This window comes from Labrus mixtus, chromosome 17, assembly GCF_963584025.1.
Source record: "Labrus mixtus chromosome 17, fLabMix1.1, whole genome shotgun sequence".
NCBI classification, from domain to species: domain Eukaryota; kingdom Metazoa; phylum Chordata; class Actinopteri; order Labriformes; family Labridae; genus Labrus; species Labrus mixtus.
The window spans coordinates 17,368,763-17,389,369 of NC_083628.1; the positions used below are offsets into that span (position 1 = coordinate 17,368,763).

General features: G+C 45.6%; 2 protein-coding genes across 2 annotated transcripts; both read left to right on the forward strand.

Moving 5' to 3' along the window:
• Window positions 1-337: 337 nt before the first annotated feature.
• Window positions 338-7,292, forward strand: wdr36 (WD repeat domain 36). The gene is made up of 22 exons (XM_061061355.1): window positions 338-633; window positions 1,416-1,443; window positions 1,548-1,648; window positions 1,895-2,012; window positions 2,101-2,233; window positions 2,323-2,377; window positions 2,458-2,590; window positions 2,675-2,850; window positions 2,938-3,058; window positions 3,191-3,256; window positions 3,411-3,500; window positions 3,630-3,772; window positions 3,853-3,970; window positions 4,047-4,212; window positions 4,307-4,415; window positions 4,530-4,609; window positions 4,729-4,836; window positions 4,957-5,188; window positions 5,427-5,546; window positions 6,542-6,623; window positions 6,723-6,910; window positions 7,022-7,292. The coding sequence occupies exons 1-22, from the start codon at window positions 469-471 to the stop codon at window positions 7,169-7,171; spliced, it is 2,682 nt and encodes an 893-aa protein (XP_060917338.1). The 5' UTR covers window positions 338-468; the 3' UTR covers window positions 7,172-7,292.
• A 1,593-nt stretch (window positions 7,293-8,885) lies between these two features.
• Window positions 8,886-20,001, forward strand: man2a1 (mannosidase, alpha, class 2A, member 1). The gene is made up of 23 exons (XM_061062075.1): window positions 8,886-9,115; window positions 10,367-10,509; window positions 10,605-10,980; window positions 11,339-11,426; window positions 11,786-11,869; window positions 11,977-12,104; window positions 12,211-12,384; window positions 12,765-12,951; window positions 13,085-13,262; window positions 13,530-13,720; window positions 13,849-14,046; window positions 14,738-14,852; window positions 14,981-15,048; window positions 15,391-15,559; window positions 15,650-15,877; window positions 16,194-16,316; window positions 16,685-16,799; window positions 17,231-17,364; window positions 17,569-17,710; window positions 17,862-17,995; window positions 18,093-18,287; window positions 18,422-18,532; window positions 19,015-20,001. Coding segments are annotated over exons 1-23 (3,435 nt in total). The 5' UTR covers window positions 8,886-9,114; the 3' UTR covers window positions 19,168-20,001.
• Window positions 20,002-20,607: the final 606 nt, after the last annotated feature.

Genomic DNA, 20,607 nt, shown 5'->3' on the forward strand with positions numbered 1-20,607 from the left:
ATTTATTAATAAACTCAGGAATAATTAAATACTCTGATTTCATACAAGAATGATTGATGTATTATTAAATCTTAACTATGAGAATAAAAACGTTTAACTTCATTTAAAATGTATTTTTTTATCTTAATTTTTTGTTTTTGCATTATTCTATTTTTTTCTATTTAAACCGTCTGATTTTTATTTGATCTATTTTATTGTTTTATTGCAAAATAATATTTTATTATTATTTATTATTTTATATTTATACTACATTTTTATAATACATTTATTTATGTATTTATTTTGCCGTTTCCGGTTTTTGTTGTCAGCCAGAACTCATCAGCGGAACCTTCCTGTTTGTCGTTGTTTCCAGTCGGACCCTGTTTCTCGGCGCTCCTCCATGTGTTTTCTCCGCTGGTGTGTTTCTCAAGTGTGAACGTTGTGTTTGTGTTCGGGGTTTTATCCGGTAAAGTCACGTTTTTAACGGACATGTCAGGTGGCGGGAGTCTCGCGGGCGGCGGGAGTTCTTTGTTCTCCGGGTTCCGGGTTCTGGGACTCTATTCGAACCACGTGCCGCACGCGCTCCGGTACCACAAGAAGCACCGGGAGTTTTACGTGGTGACGGCGGTCGGTAAATGTTTTCACACGTACAATGTAAGAGACTTCCCCGTTCTTTATACTCTCTGTTTGTCCTCTGACGGCCGCTGTACACCTTGTTATTATCACCTGATGACGTCATAGCAGGTATAGGCGCTGAGAGGTGTCATATATCACATATAATACTGTTTAAACACCTGAAACACACTTGTCAATGGATGAAGGGGTCCTTATTATTATTATTATTATTATTATTATTATCTAAGTACATTTTTTGGGCCTTACTGCCTTTATTAGACGGGACAGCTGAGGTCGGATTCGAACCCACAGCCGCTTGGCCTCTGTACAAGGGGCGCCCGACATAACCGCTAGGGCATCTGGCGCCCTGAAGGCTTCTTATTATTGAAACTTTGATATGATAGTAAACAAATAATATTAATACCTGTTAGTTTCCACGGCAACACAAAAAGAAGTGAAAGACGCCAAATATTGAATAATCTATTGTTTTTAATAAATACATTTTGCAGACAAACGCACTCTGTTTAAACTGAACAAATATGTTGCAGCAGTTTGTCTGAAACGTTGGACGTACAGATCGTTCATTTAAAATCAAATTATAAAAACATTTATATTTAATTATTTAAAAACATGCATAAGTGCACAAATGATATTTATTCACATTAGTGTTATTAAAGAAACATGAAACCCTGAAGAGGCTGAATGTTCTATCTTTGTGTTTTTGTTGGGTTTAAATAAAGTTTCAGGTTTTGAACACGTTTAGACGTGTTGACCAATGACTGATCAGCATGTTGATCACCTGATTATTTTTGATGTTTCAGGTGAACAGGTTGGGGATCGTTTCCGTCAGTGAGTACCTTTAAACTTTTAAATATCTTTAAAGTGGTGATGATGCTGCTGAGAGTTCTGCTCTCTGATTGGCTGCTGGTTTATGATATCATGTGGTTGTCTAGGTAACAGCCTATCGGACGACATCATCTGCGTTGCAGCAGATAGGATGTTGATGTTCGCCGCAGCCGGACGAGTTATCAGCGCCTTCGCCAGGAACAAAGAGGTGAAAAAACGTTATTATTTTATCCAATCGGCTTCAAAGATATGAAGCAGATGGAGCTCTATGGAGACTGACTCACTGCAGGAGACAGACTCTAGTGGACACTGGAGGAACTGCAGCTGTAAATTTGGACATTTTAACATAGGGCTCTATGGGGACTGACTCACTGCAGGAGACAGACTCTAGTGGACACTGAAGGAACTGCATCATTAGAATTTTCTGTTTTGACCCAGTTTGCTCTCTGTAAAGGTGGTGATGCGTTACCATGGACACAAACAGGAAGTACATCTGCTGCTCCCTCTGGGTGATCAGCTGATCTCTGCTGACAGCAGTGGTGATGTCATCGTATGGGATGTCCAGGAAGGAGGTGAGGAGGCGTGGCTTCACTTACTCTTCCCTGTGTGTTTATTATTCCAGTGCTGATAACCCATCATGCCTTGCTTTCTCTCTCTCAGATGTCTACCTGAGGCTGCAGTTTGACCCCGCCTCCTTCAATGTGTCTGCCATGATGCACCCAAGCACCTACCTGAACAAGGTTCTGTTGGGGAGCTCCCAGGGTGCACTGCAGCTGTGGAACATCAAGACGAGGTTAGCATGTTAGCAGTGTGTTCCAGATTAAATGAAACATCATTGATTTTTAAACCTGACACTCTTTCTTGTCCTTCTTTGTGTTACAGTAAGTTGTTGTTCACGTTCCCGGGTTGGTCAGCAGGGGTCACTGTTCTGCAGCAGGTCAGTTATATTTCTCACACAGTCTGATGGATCATCTGTTCAGAGATATTTGATTTACTTGAACATTTTAAAACTCCCAGAGTCCTGCTGTGGACGTGGTTGGTGTCGGCCTGGCAACAGGTCGCATTGTCATTCACAACATTCGGTTGGACGAGACGCTGATGAGCTTCACTCAGGACTGGGGACCAATCAGCTCGCTTGCTTTCAGAACAGGTACAGGTGGCTGTCTCTCGCTCGTCCCCCCCACTGCTTCTCTCTCTCTCTCTTTACACATTCTTTATTCTCTCTCTCCCTCAGATGGTCCTCCCATCATGGCTTCCGGCAGCCCTCAGGGCCACATTGCATTCTGGGATCTGGAGCGCCGTCAGCTAGTCACTCAACAGAGACACGCCCACAGCACAGCCATTGCCGGTGCAACCTTCCTGCACGGGGAACCACTATTGGTCACCAACGGAGCAGACAACGCCATCAAGGTAAACAAACATTTTAACAAACACAAATATAAAGAAACGGTTAAGCTCCGCCTCTGTTAGAGATAATACATTACGGTTTGTTTACAGGTGTGGATATTCGACCAGGAGGGGGGTGGAGCCAGGTTACTACGGAGTCGCCAGGGCCACAGTGCTCCGCCCACCACTATCTGTCACCATGGCAACGATGGAAAAAACCTCCTGAGTGCTGGTAAATGAAGATGTAACAATGTTTTTTATTTGTGCTTAGCTTCAGACTCTGAGCGGTTTAAAGAGTTCATCTTCCATTTTCTTCTTTTGTGAAAGCAGATTGTAGACATCGTGTTGTTTGTGCCCCCTGCAGGTCAGGACGGGACGCTGCAGTCTTTCTCCACCGTCCACGAGCGTTTCAACAAGAACCTCGGTCACGGTCAGTTCTCCTCCCGACCAAACGCACGTTTAAAAAAAACATCAAATTAAAGACGACTCGCAGAACAAGCCAAAAGGCTGTGATTGGTCAGAGAGGAGTGTGGTATCTATGGCAACAGCTAATCATCATTTCTTACGTGTGTTTGTGTGTCTAGGTTCCATCAACAAGAAAAAGGAGCAGAAGAAGAAGAAGGGTCTGTCGTACGAGGAGTTGCGTCTTCCTGCGATCACAGCGTTCTCCTCTGGTGGGTGCTTACACACACACACACACACACACACACACTCACAAGCTCAGAGCGAAAACATCAGCTGATGATGATTGACAGCTGATGTTCTCTGTTGATTGACAACTGATGTTCTCTGTTGATTGACAGCTGCTGCTCGTCAGTCAGACTGGGACGGCATTGTCTCCTGTCATCGTGGTCGCCTAGCAACCACCACATGGAACTATCAGCGGTGCACCATGGGAGCTTATCATCTTCAGCCGCCCGACACTCCCAGGAATGCCATCGCTACGGTAACTACATCATCCTTGTGTCTCTGAGCCCTTCCCCCACATTCCCTGATGGTCACATGATTTCCTGTTTCTGTTCCCAGGCTGTCAGCATCACGTCCTGTGGAAACTTTGCTCTGATTGGCTCATCGTGCGGCCGGGTTGACGTCTACAACCTGCAGTCTGGCATGCACCGTGGTTGCTATGGAGACAATGCCAAAGGTATGTTTACCCGCTTTCATCTGTGATTGGTCAGTTATGTGTATGTCTGTCATTGACCCCGCCCTCTCTGTTCCAGCTCACAGCGGGGTGGTGCGGGGCGTCGCCACAGATACTCTGAACCAGCTGACATTAACCTCAGGCTCTGATTGGCTGCTCAAATTCTGGCGCTTCAAGAGCAGGAAACAGGAAGAGCAGCTGAAGCTAAACGCTGCACCAGCTAGCATGCTGCTACACAGAGACAGGTAACTAACAGTTAGCATGTTAATACACATCGACAGTTAGCTTAGCATTACAAAAAGACGATCGCTAACTGTGTTTTTGTCTGTTTCATGCTAGCGGGATGTTAGCATTAGCACTGGATGACTTCACGCTGCTGGTGGTTGATATAGAAACCAGACGGGTTGTCAGGAAGTTTTCAGGTCACCATGGAAACATCAACGATATGGTGGGTCAAAGAAAACTAACATGGCTAATAACCTGCTAGTAATGGATCTAAGCTTGCATGCTAATAACATCATTATTATTTTATTTATTTATTTATTACATTTCCCTTCCTCAGACTTTCAGCCCTGATGGCCGCTGGCTGGTTACCGTGGCGATGGACTGCACCATTCGTACCTGGGACCTCCCCTCTGGATGGTGAGATGAACATGCATACACGTTGTTTCTAGAATGTGTTTAAGATATATGAAACGTTTACATCTTCTTTTTAATATGTTTTTAAATATCTTTCATCAAACTTTTTTTTCTTTCTTCAGTCTCGTCGACTGTTTCCTGGTTGCCATGGCACCAGTGGGTGTGTCCTTGTCACCGACCGGAGACTTTCTGGCGACGGCTCATGTTGACAGTCTTGGCGTGTACCTCTGGTCTGAACCAATCAACTCACAGCATTTTATCTAAGCCAATAAGAGTCTTGGTGTATGTAATGATGTCATCACTGACTTGTGCCAATCACAGCGAATCACAGTGTAGCTCTTCTCCCTCAGGACCAATAAGAGTCTGTGTGGGCCTGTGGGGCTCCGACCCCTCCCAGCTGACTACCAACCAGCTGTGGAGACGTTGCCAGGAGTGATGGCTGATCAATCTGAACAGGAAGTGACATCAGAGGAGATGGATGATGCGTACCAGTCAGCTGAACAGTTGGGGGCGGAGCTTGTGACTCTGTCTCTGCTGCCGGAGTCTCGGTGGAAAAGTCTGCTTCACCTGGACGTCATCAAGGTGAGACTTACCTGAGAGACAACGATGTGTGTGTGTGTGTGTGTGTGTGTGTGTGTGTGTGTGTGTGTGTGTGTGTGTGTGTGTGTGTGTGTGTGTGTGTGTGTCTCTGAGAGTGTGTGTGTGTGTGTGTGTGTGTGTGTGTCTCTGAGAGTGTGTGTGTCTGAATGTGTCTTGTGTGTCTGTGTGTGTGTGTGAGTTTTAGACATAACAAACTCTCTAAGAACTTGTTTGTTTGTAGAAGAGGAACAAACCTGTAGCGCCCCCTGCTGCTCCGCCTGCTGCTCCCTTCTTCCTGCCAACACTTCCTGGTCTCACACCTCAATTCTTGTCGCCAACAGCAACCGAACAGGAAGCTCAGGTAAAGACTTGAGATCAGCTGGACTCCTGATGATGATTGTTGTTTGTTTGTTGTTGTTGTTTACAGACTAACGCCTGGTTTTCAGCTATGTGACTTGTGTCCGTAGATCTTTAAATATACAGATGATGCCTCTTAGTGTCCATCACAAGGAAGTGCATTTCTTTAAAGGGTCTATATGTAACTTTCAAAAATACTGTGTTAGTGATACCACATGGACGTTAGGCGAACTGCACCAGTAACCTGTTGCTCGCTCTCCCTCGCGTGCTCGTCATACGTGCTTGTACGTACACAAACGAGCATCATCATCAGCTGCGAAACACTGGATATTTACCAGCATAATGTTTACAGAGGAAGTAAGTGGTCATACACATGTGAAAGTCTGTGAAGGAGTCTGTGTGTCTGTATTCATTCTCGGCTCTTAAGGCAGATAGAAGTGTGTGGAAGGCGGCCTCTGGCTGTGGAGGTGAAGACCGGGAGTGTGTGATGAGTTTGTACTGTTGATCTCTGTAAGCGGAGCGGAGTGAGGAGGACGTTGAGAACGTGCATAAAATGTCACTTCCTGGAGCTTTCGCGGAAAATACGACCCGGGGAAACTTTTTATACAGGCAACACAGATAGACAGTGAACATCTACTTTTTCACATCAGTTAACTGTTCACTTATTAATGGGCGATAAAAAATGATTTATACATGTAAAAAGTTACATATAGAACCTTTAAGGATGGATAGAAACCTGATAGAAGCTACCTGAAGCCATGGGGGAGGAGCTAATTCTGTCACATTGAGTTTAACTGGATAAACGGGTTTATTAAATCACAAACTCACTTTAATCGACATCGGCAACTGAATCAAAGGAAGTAGCCTGTTAGCTCGTTAGCACACTATCATATGGTCTTGATGTACTCGGCGCACAGTCAGCAGTGTTTCCCCTACCATTATTTTGGGGGTGGGCGCTCCGCCTCATCATGTTGATCATGTTTACGTTGTTGTTGACAGTCGAAGGTGCTGAGTTGGGGGGTGTTGCCTCAGAGGTCAGAGGTCAGCTCTGCTCTGGCGTCGTCTCTACAGTCCGGCTCGTGTAAGTATAGTTATTTAATGTTGATAAAGTTTCAAACATTTACGACATGAATTCATTCTTTGATATTTAAAAAAATGTTCTCTCTCTCTTTCTGTGCAGTCGATCGCCCGTTGAGTCTCCTGAAGGATTGTGGGCCGGCAGCGCTCTCTGTCGAGCTCACCTCTCTGACATCAGAAGGGGGCGGAGACAGCAGTCTCCTACTTGCCTTTATAAAAATGATTGACAGCATGTTGGTCACTGGGCGGGACTTTGACCTGGCTCATGCCTACCTGGCGCTCTTCCTGAAGGTCAGCCAATCAGATCGCAGCAGAGTGACTTTAGATTCAAGCAGTAAGGGGCATTTTTGGTCTTCTATTGTGAAAATCTCCCCTAAGTTTCCTGTTTGTTTGTTTTTTCAGCTCCATCTTCGCTCGCTGTCTCAGGACCCTGTTGCCATGGAAGCGTTACTCTGCGTCTCCTCCCGGCTGGAGGCAGGTTGGGCGGAGCTACAGGCATCCTTTGACCAATCACTGTGTCTGCTGTCGTACACCAAGAGTGCACTGCTGTGACACTGACACACAAAAGCTCACACACACACAAACCCTCACACACACTCTCAGTGTTTTGTATTAAAAGTTTTTGATTCTTTGAGTTTTTTTATTTTTTGTTTAAATATTTTTATTGACTGATTAAAAAGGTTAAAGAGTTTTTTGTCATCTTGTTTTTGAGACATGCACACACACACAGCGCTGTTCTCCCCCGCTGGCTCAGCTGATCCCGTCTCTCCTCTGTAACGCCTCTGAAGACGGGACGGGACGGGGGGGGGGGGGGGGGGTCGGTCACTTCTCTCTCCATTAAAGGAGAAACGACACACCTGACTCTGTTATTGAGAGACGTGCTTCTCGCACACAAACAGGACCTGTGGACTTGTGTTAATGGCGAGGTGTCAGAGTGTGTGGGGGGGGGGGGGGTTGCTACACAGGGAGCGCGTCAGGGCTGTTGGGGGCTTGGTGCCTTGCTCAGGGGCACCACGGCAGTCCAGCTACCTGAACACGATTTCAACCGGAAAACCCTCTGGTTCCAACCCAAGTCCCTACAGACTGATCGCCTGCCGCGGCGTTGTGCGATCAATGTGAACGTGTAAAGGCGTGATGATGCCGTAGCTGCATTATGGCACTGGAGCGGGATCGCACTCTGAAAAGGGCTGTCCTTACAAAGTCAAGTTATAAAGTTTGAGCAGGTCTTTATATTGATGTTAAACTGTTAATGTGATCGCCATCATCATCCTCGTCTGTGTTACATGTTTGAGTTCATCGATGATGTCATCAGTATTTATACTCGTGTGTTGGACGTGAGACGTCCATGTCACAGCCTAAATCCGTTCAATGTGATCAGTGAGGGAGCAGGTCTGCTGTCCAACCTGAGGCTCCTGATGAACCTGTTGGGCTGGTTTGAACCTTGAAGGTCAAAGGTCACAGGTGGGAGTTTCCCCTGCAGGGGGTATATCTTTCTCTCTCTCTCTCTCCCTCTCTCTCTCACCCTCCCTCCCTCTCTTGCTCTCTCTCTCACTCTCTCTCTCACCCTCTCACTGTCTCTCTCTCTCCCTCGCTCTCTCACCCTCTCCCTCACTGTCTCTCTCTCGCTCCCTCGCTCTCTCAACCTCTCCCTCTCTCTCACTGTCTCTTTCTCTCTCACCCTCTCTCTCTCCCTCTCTCACTGTCTCTCTCTCACCCTCTCTCTCACTGTCTCTCTCTCACCCTCTCCCTCTCTCTCACTGTCTCTCTCTCTCCCTCGCTCTCTCAACCTCTCCCTCTCTCTCACTGTCTCTCTTTCTCTCTCACCCTCTCTCTCTCCCTCTCTCACTGTCTCTCTCTCTCACCCTCTCCCTCTCTCACTGTCTCTCTCTCACCCTCTCTCTCACTGTCTCTCTCACCCTCTCCCTCTCTCTCACTGTCTCTCTCTCTCTCTCCCTCGCTCTCTCAACCTCTCCCTCTCTCTCACTGTCTCTCTTTCTCTCTCACCCTCTCTCTCTCCCTCTCTCACTGTCTCTCTCTCTCACCCTCTCCCTCTCTCTCTCTCTCTCTCTCTCTCTCTCTCTCAATAGCTCACTGGTCAGGTTGCTTAGTTGCTCATTGCACAAACTAAGTTGCTTCAACCTGAGAGTTTGCTCCTCACCTCTTTTCCACCACAGAGGTTTGCTTTTGTTTTTGAAAAGTTTCTGTTAGTTCACACTCGGGGCCGGAAGTACTGTCCCTGTAGAGCTGAGTCAGCTGAACCAAACCGGAAGCAAAACAAACGACAGTGCGCTTGCGCAGCAGCAGCCTGAGCTTTCGCTGCAGGGGGACAACCGAACCGACGAACTTATTTTAACTTTTTAAAGTTTATATTTATTTGTTTTATTTCATTTCCCCCGTTAACAGAGAGTATACTGTGACGTCACGGTGTTTGCGAGAAACAGCACGAGGCGCATCGGAGCGCGAGACCAGTAGCTGTTGGACCAACGCGGAAGTTCAGTAAGAAAAGTTCACCTGAGAAAATAAAGTTTGATGAATTGTTGCTCCACAGCGGATAGACTCTCAGTGGCGGTTTTTAGTTAATAACAAAGAAGGCATTCTTAAAAATATTTTACATTTGTAGGTTATTTTATTTAACGCATCTGTTTTACTGTAGAGATGCTAGAATTGTATATTTTAAAGTGTTTTTGCTGAAACTTCTGTTTATTATTAATATTTATCATTTTATCTGCTGCAAACTAAATAGAAAAAAGGTGATGATGTCATAAACAGGTAAGGGTGGGGTAGACACCTGTGAGAGGCCTGAAACAAGCCACACCTGAATGACAAACACAGGTAACATAAACATTAAATTCCACCAACACGTGTGTCAATCATCTGTGCTAAGCTAATAATACTGACAGGATGGACATAATAACTTTCATTGCTCCTCTCAAGCCACGCCCACTTTAACAAACGTGTTCCCTCTCTATTGGTGAAAACAGACAGGTGTGAGAATGAGAGGACAGGTGCTGCTGTTTTCAGTACATAAAGTCTGAATATTATAACGACAACAATAAACAGCGCAGACGCTACGAAGAAGAAGTGTGAATGTCTCTGTAATGAGTTTTATTTGAGCAAAACGTGGATGTGCAACACTCAATAAAAAGTTAAAGGTGACATATTCTCCTCTTCTTCAGTGTAAATAATTCTCAGAGCTCCTCAAAACATGTGTGTGAAGTTTCTTGTTCTAAATTCACTCTGATCCAGTATTTGCTCATGTCTATAAACCCCTCTATTTCAGCCCTGCTCAGAACAGGCTGTTTCTGTGTCTGTACCTTTAAATATGTAAATGAGCTGTGTCTGACCACGCCCCCTCCCTGGAAGGTCTTGGGTGGCTCTGGCTTTCTCGCTCCATGTCCTATTGTTTACGGTGAGAAGGCAGACTCAGAGGACAGAACAAACACCTAGCTGTGGGAGTGTCACCCACCTGGGCGAGGGGCTACTGCCCTTTGTGATGTCATGAAGGGAAAATCTCCAAATGGCCTGTTTGAGCACACATTTTCTGAAAAGTGGAGCAGGCAAAAGACGGAGAGGATGGACTTTTCTCATTATAGGGGGGTTTGTAGACAGACTAGAGACACATATTAAAGTTAAAGGAACATGGAGAAGTGGATTTTACAGAATGTGTGACCAAATATGACTTTCAACGTGTTATCCTACATTACCCATAATGCACCTGGCAGTGTTCAAAGTGTTTCTGTGTTTCAGTGATGAAGAGGAGTCAGCTGCTGCCTGTGTTGGTGGGTGGAGTCTTCTGCGTGGCTGTGGTGTCACTATACCGCATGCTGGAGCTGATGCAGGGGGCGGAGCTAAAGCAGAGCAAGGTGAAACCTGCTGGACAGGTGGATGAGGTGAGTCTGTCATGTTATCATCAGTGGACACATCCTGACATGAAATGTCATATCTTCAACAAGTTATTTCAACAAATCAAAATCTTTGTGTGCAGGATTTGTCCCGCCTCCAGCTGAAGATTGACAAGTTGGAGCGTCTCCTTAACGACAACAACCGCCTGGTTGCTACGTTACGTGACTCTCTACTCCTTCGCAAAGCATCATGGGATAAGGGAGGACAAGGACAAGGGGTTAATGGATCTTCAAACTCTGTCCTCAGCCGAGCTGGCACGCTGCCTGGCTGCCGATTGGCCGAAAAGATGAAGGATGGAAAAAATGGCGTTCAGTTACTCGACGTGTACGACCTCCTCCCGTTCGATAACTCGGACGGCGGCGCCTGGAAACAGGGCTTTGATATCAGTTACCTTGACAACATGTGGGACGATCAGCCACTGGAGGTGTTTGTTGTTCCTCACTCACACAACGACCCAGGTGAGACTGATCATGTGACACACACACACTTAAAATCAATCAATAATTTAAACCACTCACTCATTTTACCCACAATTCAACATTCTTTATAAAACTGAAAAAATCAGCAGGTAGACATCGTGATTGACAGTCACCATGGCAACACACACACACACACACACACACACACACACACACACACACACACACACAGTTTGCCATCAAATGTTTTTTCTGGCATGACCAGCTTCTAATGAAACGTGTGTGTGTGTGTGTGTGTCTGTCTGTGTCTGTGTCTGTGTCTCTGTGTGTGTGTGTGTGTGTGTGTGTCTCTGTGTGTGTGTGTCTGTGTGTGTCTGTGTGTGTGTGTGTGTGTCAGGCTGGTTGAAGACCTTTGACAGTTACTATGAGGATCAGACGAAACACATCTTGAACAACATGCTGATCAAACTGAGCGAGGACTCCAGGTGACATCACTCACTTTGCCCGAGTATTATGATTGGTCCTTTAAAATAACTTGAGCACGGCTGGAGGAGAGGAATAGACAAACTCCCACACGCTGTCAGGTGCACCAAACATCAACAACATTTGTGAAAGTGGGAGGTTTAATATAGAAATGTGGGGCGCTGGTGGTGCAGTGGTTAGTGCGGGCGTCCCAGGTTTGAATCCAACCTGTGGCTCCTTTCCCGCATGTCATTCCTCTCTATCTCTCTGATTTCTCACTCTATCCTCGGTCCTATCTCTAAAATCTTTAAAATATAAATGTGACTGTGTGGGCGGAGCTAAGCGGCAGCAGGATGATTGACAGCTGTCATGTGTTGATCAGGAGGAAGATGATTTGGGCAGAGATCAGTTATTTCTCTAAATGGTGGAGCGGGATCGACGAGCAGAAGAGAGACGCGGTCAGACGGTAAATAAACAAACAAACAAACAAACACATGTTTATAAATATTAAATATACATTACATATTGTTTTCTTCTTCTCTTGTCTCTCTCTGCTGCCCTGTGATTGGTCAGCCTCCTGGGGGCGGGACAGTTGGAGCTGGTGACGGGTGGCTGGGTGATGGCGGACGAGGCAAATTCTCATTACTTCGCTCTGCTCGATCAGCTGATGGAGGGACACCAGTGGATGCAGCGACACCTCGGTGCGTGACTCCTCCTACATGCATCACTTCCTGTTTCTTTCTGACATCATGGCACGCATCACTCCCTGTTCCTGTATGACAGCACCACTCTCACCTTTCTGTCCAGGCGTGCGTCCGAGCAGCGGCTGGGCCATCGATCCCTTTGGGCACTCCCCCTCCATGACCTACCTTCTGAAGGGGGCGGGGCTTCAGGATATGGTCATACAGCGTGTTCACTACGCTGTCAAGAAACACTTTGCCCAGCAACAGACGCTCGAGTTTCTATGGCGACAGAGTTGGGGTGAGTGTGGGTGAGCTAGAGTTCTGCCTATGACGGTCTGTTTCTACGGTCAGGAGGCGTTCACTCTCATCATCAAAGACAAGCGGAGACAGAATCTCTCTTCCTGCTTCACTGTTATCTCTGTGGGGAGGAACCTCAGTGTGCATCACCGCTCTTAAATAGATTTACTGTTATCACACATGAAGACAAAGTTCACTCAGTGTTTCTCCGTTAGCGCACCTTAAGAATTGAACAAACGTCCACAGAGACGTTCCTGATCAAATGTTTTATATTTTTAATGAAGAGTGAAATCATTACATTAAAGTTAACGAGCTTAGACACAAAGACAAAACGCTGCTGATACAAAAACTCTGACTCCGCCCTCCTCCTGTGTGTTTCAGACTCCTCCCCTCGCAGTGACATCACATGTCACATGATGCCGTTCTACAGCTACGACGTGCCACATACGTGCGGTCCGAACCCGTCGGTCTGTTGTCAGTTTGATTTCCATCGTCTGCCGGGGAGGCGTGTCAACTGTCCATGGAAAATATCTCCACAGCCAATCACAGAGCAGAACATCAGGGAGAGGTAATTAGTGGGCGGGGCTTTGGTGAATATATTTAAAATTAATTCAAGTGAAACTCGTCTGAGCTCCATGGCTGTTTTCACACGGTTTAATGTGTCTGTCCTGACGCTCTGTGGTCACTTCTTGTCCAATCAGAGCGCTCCTCCTCCTCGATCAGTACCGTCAGAAGTCTCGACTCTTCAGGTCGCCGGTTCTCCTCGTTCCACTTGGTGACGACTTTCGATTCATGGATGCGAGCGAGTGGGACGTTCAGTTCAACAACTACCAGAAACTGTTCGATTACTTTGATCAACATCCGGAGCTGCACGTCAAGGTGAACACCTGACACACCTGAGGGGGCGGGGCCTGTGTGCAGGAGATGTCTGAGGGGGGCGGGGCCTGCTGGTAGGAAACACCTGAGACACCTGAAGGGGGGGAGGGGGCCTGTGGGCAGGGCACACCTGTGACACTGAGTGTTTGATTAAATGAAGACGTCTAAGTGAGGCTGCTTCTCTCTGATTGGAGAAATTTCTTCTTCCCTGGTGTCTAAATAAAAACTCTGTGATCTGCTCATATTTCCTCTTCTTCTGTCTCTTTTCAGGCTCGTTTCGGGACGCTCTCTGATTACTTCCTGTCTCTTCATAAACATCTGAGCACGGCGGGGACGACTCTGCCCACGGTGCGGGGCGACTTCTTCACGTACGCCGATCGAGACGACCATTACTGGAGCGGATACTTCACGTCCCGACCGTTCTACAAACGCCTTGACAGAACGCTGGAGGCCACGCTCAGGTAACACCTGTCACTCTCCTGTTCACACATGTTTGATCTTTATCTTTTATTTAATTCATTTTTTTATTTTTATTATTATTTATTATTATTATATATTAGTTTTTCTGTTTTTAATAAATTTTTCTCAGAGCGACAGAAATCCTCTTCAGTCTCACGCTGGCTGAAATGCGTCGTTTCCGTGACGACGGTCACCTGGTTGCTGATTTCCCGGCACGCGATCATTTCCAGCGTTTGACAGCCGGGAGGCGGAGCCTGGGGTTGTTCCAGCATCACGACGCCATAACCGGCACTGCACGTGACCCTGTTGTGGTCGACTACGGCAACAGGTAACAACTACCTGTTAGCATCCTAGCCTGTTAGAATGTTTTATTAGTTGGTTCAAGAATATGTTTTATAAAAAGACTGTTGGGTAATTATATGTTAGCATGTTAGCTTTCAGCCTCAAGTCAGTGGCAGAATCATTCACATTAGCATGTAAGCTAACAGGTTTAGCAGAGAAATAAACAAGTAGAGCTTTCTGTTAGCATCTTAGCAGAGAGGTGTGACACCAGAATGAATTAAAATTGAATAAAATTGTTTTTATTAATTAAAAAAATAGCTTTAAAATTGTTTCTAGGAGGGGGGGTAAAACATTAGCATGTGTTAGCATGTGTTAGCATCAGTTCAGGTAAATAAAATGTTTAGAGGGTTTTATGGAGCTGTCATCATTATACAATCTAACTTTAAGGTGTTAGCATGTTAGCATTGTAGTGCCATAAACTCTTTATTGTCTTTAGCGTTAGCATTTTTTGTCTCATTTATCCCTTCATGCTCTCTGTTGAAGGACAGCATCACCACGGCAACGGTAACAGGTACCACCTCGTTAGCACTTAGCCTTAGCTTCCCATCATAACCATTTAGCATTAGCACCTAACATCCTTTTCCCCTCACTCCCTTTAGTCATGACATTTTTTACAGTGTAGATATTAAAACATTAAATCAAATTAAACTCTTAAATGAAAAAACTTTATTTTACAGACTGTTTCGCTCCATCCTGAACCTGAGACAGGTGCTGCGGAGCTCCGCCCACTGGCTCCTCCTATTGGACAAGAGCCAGTACAGCCACGACCAATCGAAACCCTTCATGGAAATGGTGACCTCTGACCCCTACCTCATTTTATAATAAAAAAAACACATCAACATTTCAAACACACCTAAACACTCCGAGTCATAAATATAAAAATATGAACATAAACAATAATCAGTATAAATGTCTTTCAGGACGATGTGATGTCAGCACAGGACGCTCTGCCTCAGAAGACAACGCTCACGCTCAGTGAAGAGCCTAGGTAAGAGGGGCGGGGCTTACAGAGAGGAGAGGGTCCGAGGGTGTTCAGAGTCGATCTGTCTGAACAATAACCTCCAGCAGGGAGAATGGCATCTCTCTCGTATCAACAGAGCGCCCCGCTCGCCTGTTTTCGGCACTATGTAACTTTGTCAGCGGGTCAACTTTCTGAAACACAGCAGCGTACAAAGAACCCGGACTGACACCTGACAGGTCGACCCTGAAACAGGTTAACCTTTGTTTCTCATCAGGTGATATCAGCTAATGCTAAGCTAACTGACTGAGTCAGCTGCAGCCTCTCAGAGCTGTGATGATGGATTATTAATTATTGATGATGTCATTTCAGGTCGTTGGTTGTCTTTAACCCGACCGAGCAGCTCTGTACGTCGGTCATCAGCGTCGTCGTTGACTCTCCGGACGCAAATGTTGTTGACGCAGAAACAGGTCGACCAATGACTGCACAGATCTCTGCAGTGTGGGTGAAGCCAAGCAGAGCGTCCACAGAGGTTTTCCAGGTGATCATTGACTGTCCAATCAGAGCGCAGCTTCAGTGTCACAGCAGGCGTTCTGTTAAATCAAACGTCTTTTTTTATTTTCTCCTCCAGCTCGACTTTGTGGCTGAACTTCCTCCTCTGTCACTCGTCGTTTATCATGTGACCAAAGCCTCTGTTGGCTCCTCCCATCGGGTTCACTACACCGTCAGTCGTCATGGTAACCCACCAACATTCAAGTCTGAACACTTTCAGGTGTCCCACCTGAAGGCAGACGCCCCCCTGTCGCTTGGCAACAAGCATTTCCAAATATGGAGTTCCTCTGAGACCGGCCTCCTGCAGGTAAGAGTTTCAAAATAAAAGGCATTTACAAAAAATAGAAAATTGTTTCCTCCTCAACAGAATTATAAAAAATAATAATGTAAAGAAAAATTAAAAGGATCGATTATCTTAATTTATTTAATCAAATAATATTTAAAGTTACGATTTGACAAACTTTTAATTATGTGAAGACGTTTATTTTGTTGTTCTTATCAGTAGGGCTTTAATTTCATGATTTTCATCATTTAGTTTCAGTATTTATTAAATACATTTAATTATTGATTTTTTACAGTGAAACTGAAACGTTTTATTTACTTTGTTTTATTTTGAAATGTAGAAGCTCCGCCTTCAGTCCGGTCCGGTCCGTCAGGTTCAGGTCAGCTTCCTGTGGTACGGGACCAGCTCAGCCAAGGATAAGAGCGGTGCCTACTTGTTCCTACCGGGGGCGGAGGGTGCCCAGGTGAGACCAGAACCAGAACCAAGTCTTGACCAGATCAGTCATACCTGGACTAACCCCTCTCTCTCTCTCTCTCTCTCTCTCTCTCTGTCTGTCTGTCTGTCTGTCTGTCTCTCTCTCTCTCTCTCCCTCTCTCTCTCTGTCTGTCTCTCTCTCTGTCTCTCTCTCTGTCTGTCTCTCTCTCTCTCTCTGTCTCTCTCTGTCTGTCTGTCTCTCTCTCTGTCTCTCTCGCTCTCTGTCTGTCTGTCTCTCTCTCTGTCTGTCTGTCTGTCTGTCTGTCTCTCTCTCTCTCTCTCTCCCTCTCCCTCTCTGTCTGTCTGTCTCTCTCTCTTGCTCCCTCTCTCTCTCTCTGATTATCTCTTGTCCTGCAGCTCTACTCGTCCTCTGAACCCCCTCCGGTTCGGGTCTCCAGAGGTCCCGTCTTCTCTGACATCACTTCCTTTTTCAAACACTTCACACACAAAGTCCGAGTGTATCACCTGGAAGGTAACATGAGATCATACAGTCTGCCCTGGGTCAGTCTGTCAAGCTGTGTACAGTCTGTCAAGCTGTGTACAGTCTGTCAAGCTGTGTACAGTCTGCCCTGTGTTCAGTCTGCCAGGCCCTGTTCAGTCTGCTCTGTGTACAGTCTGCCCTGTGTTCAGTCTGCCCTGTGTTCAGTCTGCCAGGCCCTGTTCAGTCTGCTCTGTGTACAGTCTGCCCTGTGTTCAGTCTGCCCTGTGTTCAGTCTGCCAGGCCCTGTTCAGTCTGCTCTGTGTACAGTCTGCCCTGTGTTCAGTCTGCCCTGTGTTCAGTCTGTCAGGCTGTGTACAGGTTTCAGTCTGTCAGGCTACAGTCAATTTTTGACATTTTACATATCTAAACTCGATACCGTTGATCACGTCAAATTAAAAGTCTCCTCTTTGTCTCTACCCCAGGGCATGCTGGGAGATCCCTGGAGATCTCCAACACGGTGGACATTAGGTCAGAGGTCAACCGTGAGCTCGTCATGCGGCTTGTCAGTGATGTCACCAATGGCAACCGTTTCTACACCGACCTCAACAGTTTCCAGGTTTGATTGCTGTCCAATGATGTCACAAAGTTTGATGATGTCACATGTTGACACTCCCAGAGTGATCATTAGTTAGTGAAGGCTCAACGGTCTTTTATTGATTAGTAGTCGTTGATCCTGTGGGCGGAGTCATGGCGGTCTAATCCGAAGCTGTTTATCACTGCTCATGTTGGTTAAATATTGTTTATTGATTGATCGCTGCAGATGCAGCAGCGGCGGACGCTGGCCAAGCTCCCCCTACAGGCGAACTTTTACCCGATGAGCTCGGCGGCGTTCATTCAGGACTCAACGTCTCGCCTGTCTCTGCTGTCAGCTCAGAGTCAGGCGGTCGCTGCTCTCAGACCAGGTGAGTCTTTGTACACCTGAACGTCTGTTTATCACATCACGTATTTATTAATTAAAATAAATACATCTTAGACTTTTAATTTGTACTCACAGCTGTTTCTCAAAGCTTTTATTCAGTCAGTTTGTGGACCTCTGACCTCTGACCTGTGCAGGTGAGCTGGAGGTGGTGTTGGACCGCCGGCTACAGCAGGACGATAACCGCGGCCTCGGTCAGGGTGTCACCGACAACAAGCTGACGGCCAGCCTGTATCAGCTGCTGCTAGAGGACAGAGGGGACGGGGCTCAGGTGAGGAGGCGGGGTCTGGCTTATGTTAGCTAATATCAGAAAAGAAGAACAAAAGGTGACGTCAGAGACACTTCTTCTTTTGTTTTCTTTTTAACAGGAAGTGGGAGGAGCCTCAGTTGAGCACCTGTCCCTGCTCGCTCACCTGACCTCGCTCTCCCTGAGTCACCCTCCAATCACTATGGTTGCCCATAGCAACAGCCAGCTGCCCAAGCTCCGCCCCTTCCGGCCGCTCCGCTCGTCTCTGCCGTGTGACGTTCACCTGCTGAACCTGAGGACGCTGGAGGATGCACAGGTGAGGTCACACCTGGACACACCTGGATCCTTTCTTTGAAATAAAGAATCAGATTTATAAACAAATAATTCAAAGGGGATTAAACAACAACAACAACAACAACAGCAGCTCTTTTTGTTTGTTTGTGGTAAAAGGAAGCAGGAAGTCCGTCACAGGAAGTGGCCCTGCTCCTCCACAGGAAGGGCTTTGATTGTAGCTCCGCCCCCCCGCCGTCATTGCAGTGCACGTGGAGTGTGCATGAGGAGGTAAACACAAACACACAACTTTTTAAAAAAAGCATCTTTTTAAATAATTTCCAAAATAATTTTAAAGGAGCACTTTGTAGATCTGGTGGTGAAAGTTGAAGAAGTAAAACAATTCTGTTTTATTTTCTGAAGTAAATACTCAAACTTTACTCAAAGAATAAAATGTCTCCCTGAACGTTGTTAGGAGATAAAAAGCGACCAGGAGAGAAACACTTTCTCTGCTGAGGCCCACCAGAACGAAGCATTTTATCTTCAAACAGTTTCAGGAACCAAACTTTTTGTCTTTGCTCAACTTGTTTAAAAAAAAAGATAAATTCTGTCTTTATTTTTAACTTTTAGCTTTAAAGTTACAGTTTTTATTTGTTGATTTAGTTTCTGTGTCTGTCGTTGTTCCTTATTTAATTATTTTGTTGTTGTCTGACCTGTTTGTTTATTTATTATTTGTTTATTATTTGTTTATTTGTTTGTTTTCTTCGCTGCAGGTGAACCTCGACGATCTTTTCTCTCCTCTCCGGTTTCGTTCGGTCCGGCGCTCCGGTCTTACTCTGCTGAGAGAACAAGACGAGCCGGAATCAGCCCGGCAACAGCAGCTGCGACCAATGGAAATCAGCGCTTTCCGCGTTGAGATGGACTGAAGAACAAAAACAAAACAAAACTTTAATACTGCAAAAAAATTGTCCATTGAGTAAAAGAATCAACCAATCAGAGACAAGCGACAGAAAATAAACAAAATGAGGGAAGGTCGTGGAAACCCGCTAAATTAATTAATTTATTCATTAAAGTTCATTTAGAACGAGGAAATGAGCTGAAGCATCAGACTTCCTGTGAGTCTGAACCCTTTCAAAATAAAATCACCTGCTACGAATAAAAACAAACAAAACAAAAACATAAACAAATGAAAACGACAGAAAACATGAAGAGAGAAAATATAAAGATTTTAAATTAATAAAATATAAACTGTTATTTTTTTATTAACCTGGTGAGGTCGTCAGGGTCAAAGGTCAACAAAACATCAAACAGCAGAGGTCAAAGTCAGAAACATTTTAAAATAAAACAGACACCTCACCTGTTGAACAAGGTGAGGTTTCCACAGCAACAACGAAGGGACCAAACAAGTCGTTACCACTGTGTGTGTGTGAGTGTGAGTGTTGCCATGGTGACTGTCAATCACGATGTCTACCTGCTGATTTTTTCTGTTTTATAAAGAATGTTGAATTGCCGGGTGTGATTGGTTTAAATTATTTATTGATTTTAAGTGTGTGTGTGTGTCTCTGTGTGTTCGTGTGTGTGTGTGTTTTATATGTTTTTACTGTGAAAAAAGGAAACATACATTTTTGGCTGTTTTTTTTTTTTTAAATCGAGAACATTCCTGTTTCTGTGCGAAAAAATGTTTTTCATTCCTGAAATTGTAAAAAGATATCTTCAAATGTTTGAACTTGTGATTTAAAAATAAATTATTTTGAAACGTTGCAGTAGTCCAGTCTGGAGGTGATGAATGCGTGGGTTAGGGTCCGGGCAGCGGTCTCAAGGAGAGGGAGGGACGATGTGTTTGATATGTAAAGATGACACCAAGGTTACGGACGTGGTGGAACCGTTGATGGAGAGGGAGGACAAACAATGATGACGACTTCTGATTTGTTGTGACTTCTCAGTTTTTATTTCGCTGATGCAGTCAGTGAGGACAGAGTGAGTGGCAGGAGTGATGGTGGAGGTGAATGATGTCAGCGAAGCGGTTAAACTGAAGTCCATGGCGGCAGATTATGTGACCAAGGGGGGAGCATGTACATGATGAAGAGGAGGGGTCCGAGAACTGATCCTTGGGGAACACCTTTGGAGAGGGCAGCAGTTTGTTTATGCTTAGGAATTGATTTGAGCCAGGAGAGAGCAGTGCCGGTGAAGTTGAAGGAACAGAAGGATGGATAGGTTGATGGTGTGAAATGATCTGGAGGTTTCAGAGGAGAGGAGAAGGCGGGTTGTGATTTTCAGGAGAGCAGTTTCAGAGCTGTGGTGGGGAAAAAGAAAGGAGAAGGCTGGAGGTTGGAAAGACGGGATGGAGTCCAGGTTTTTTTTTTATT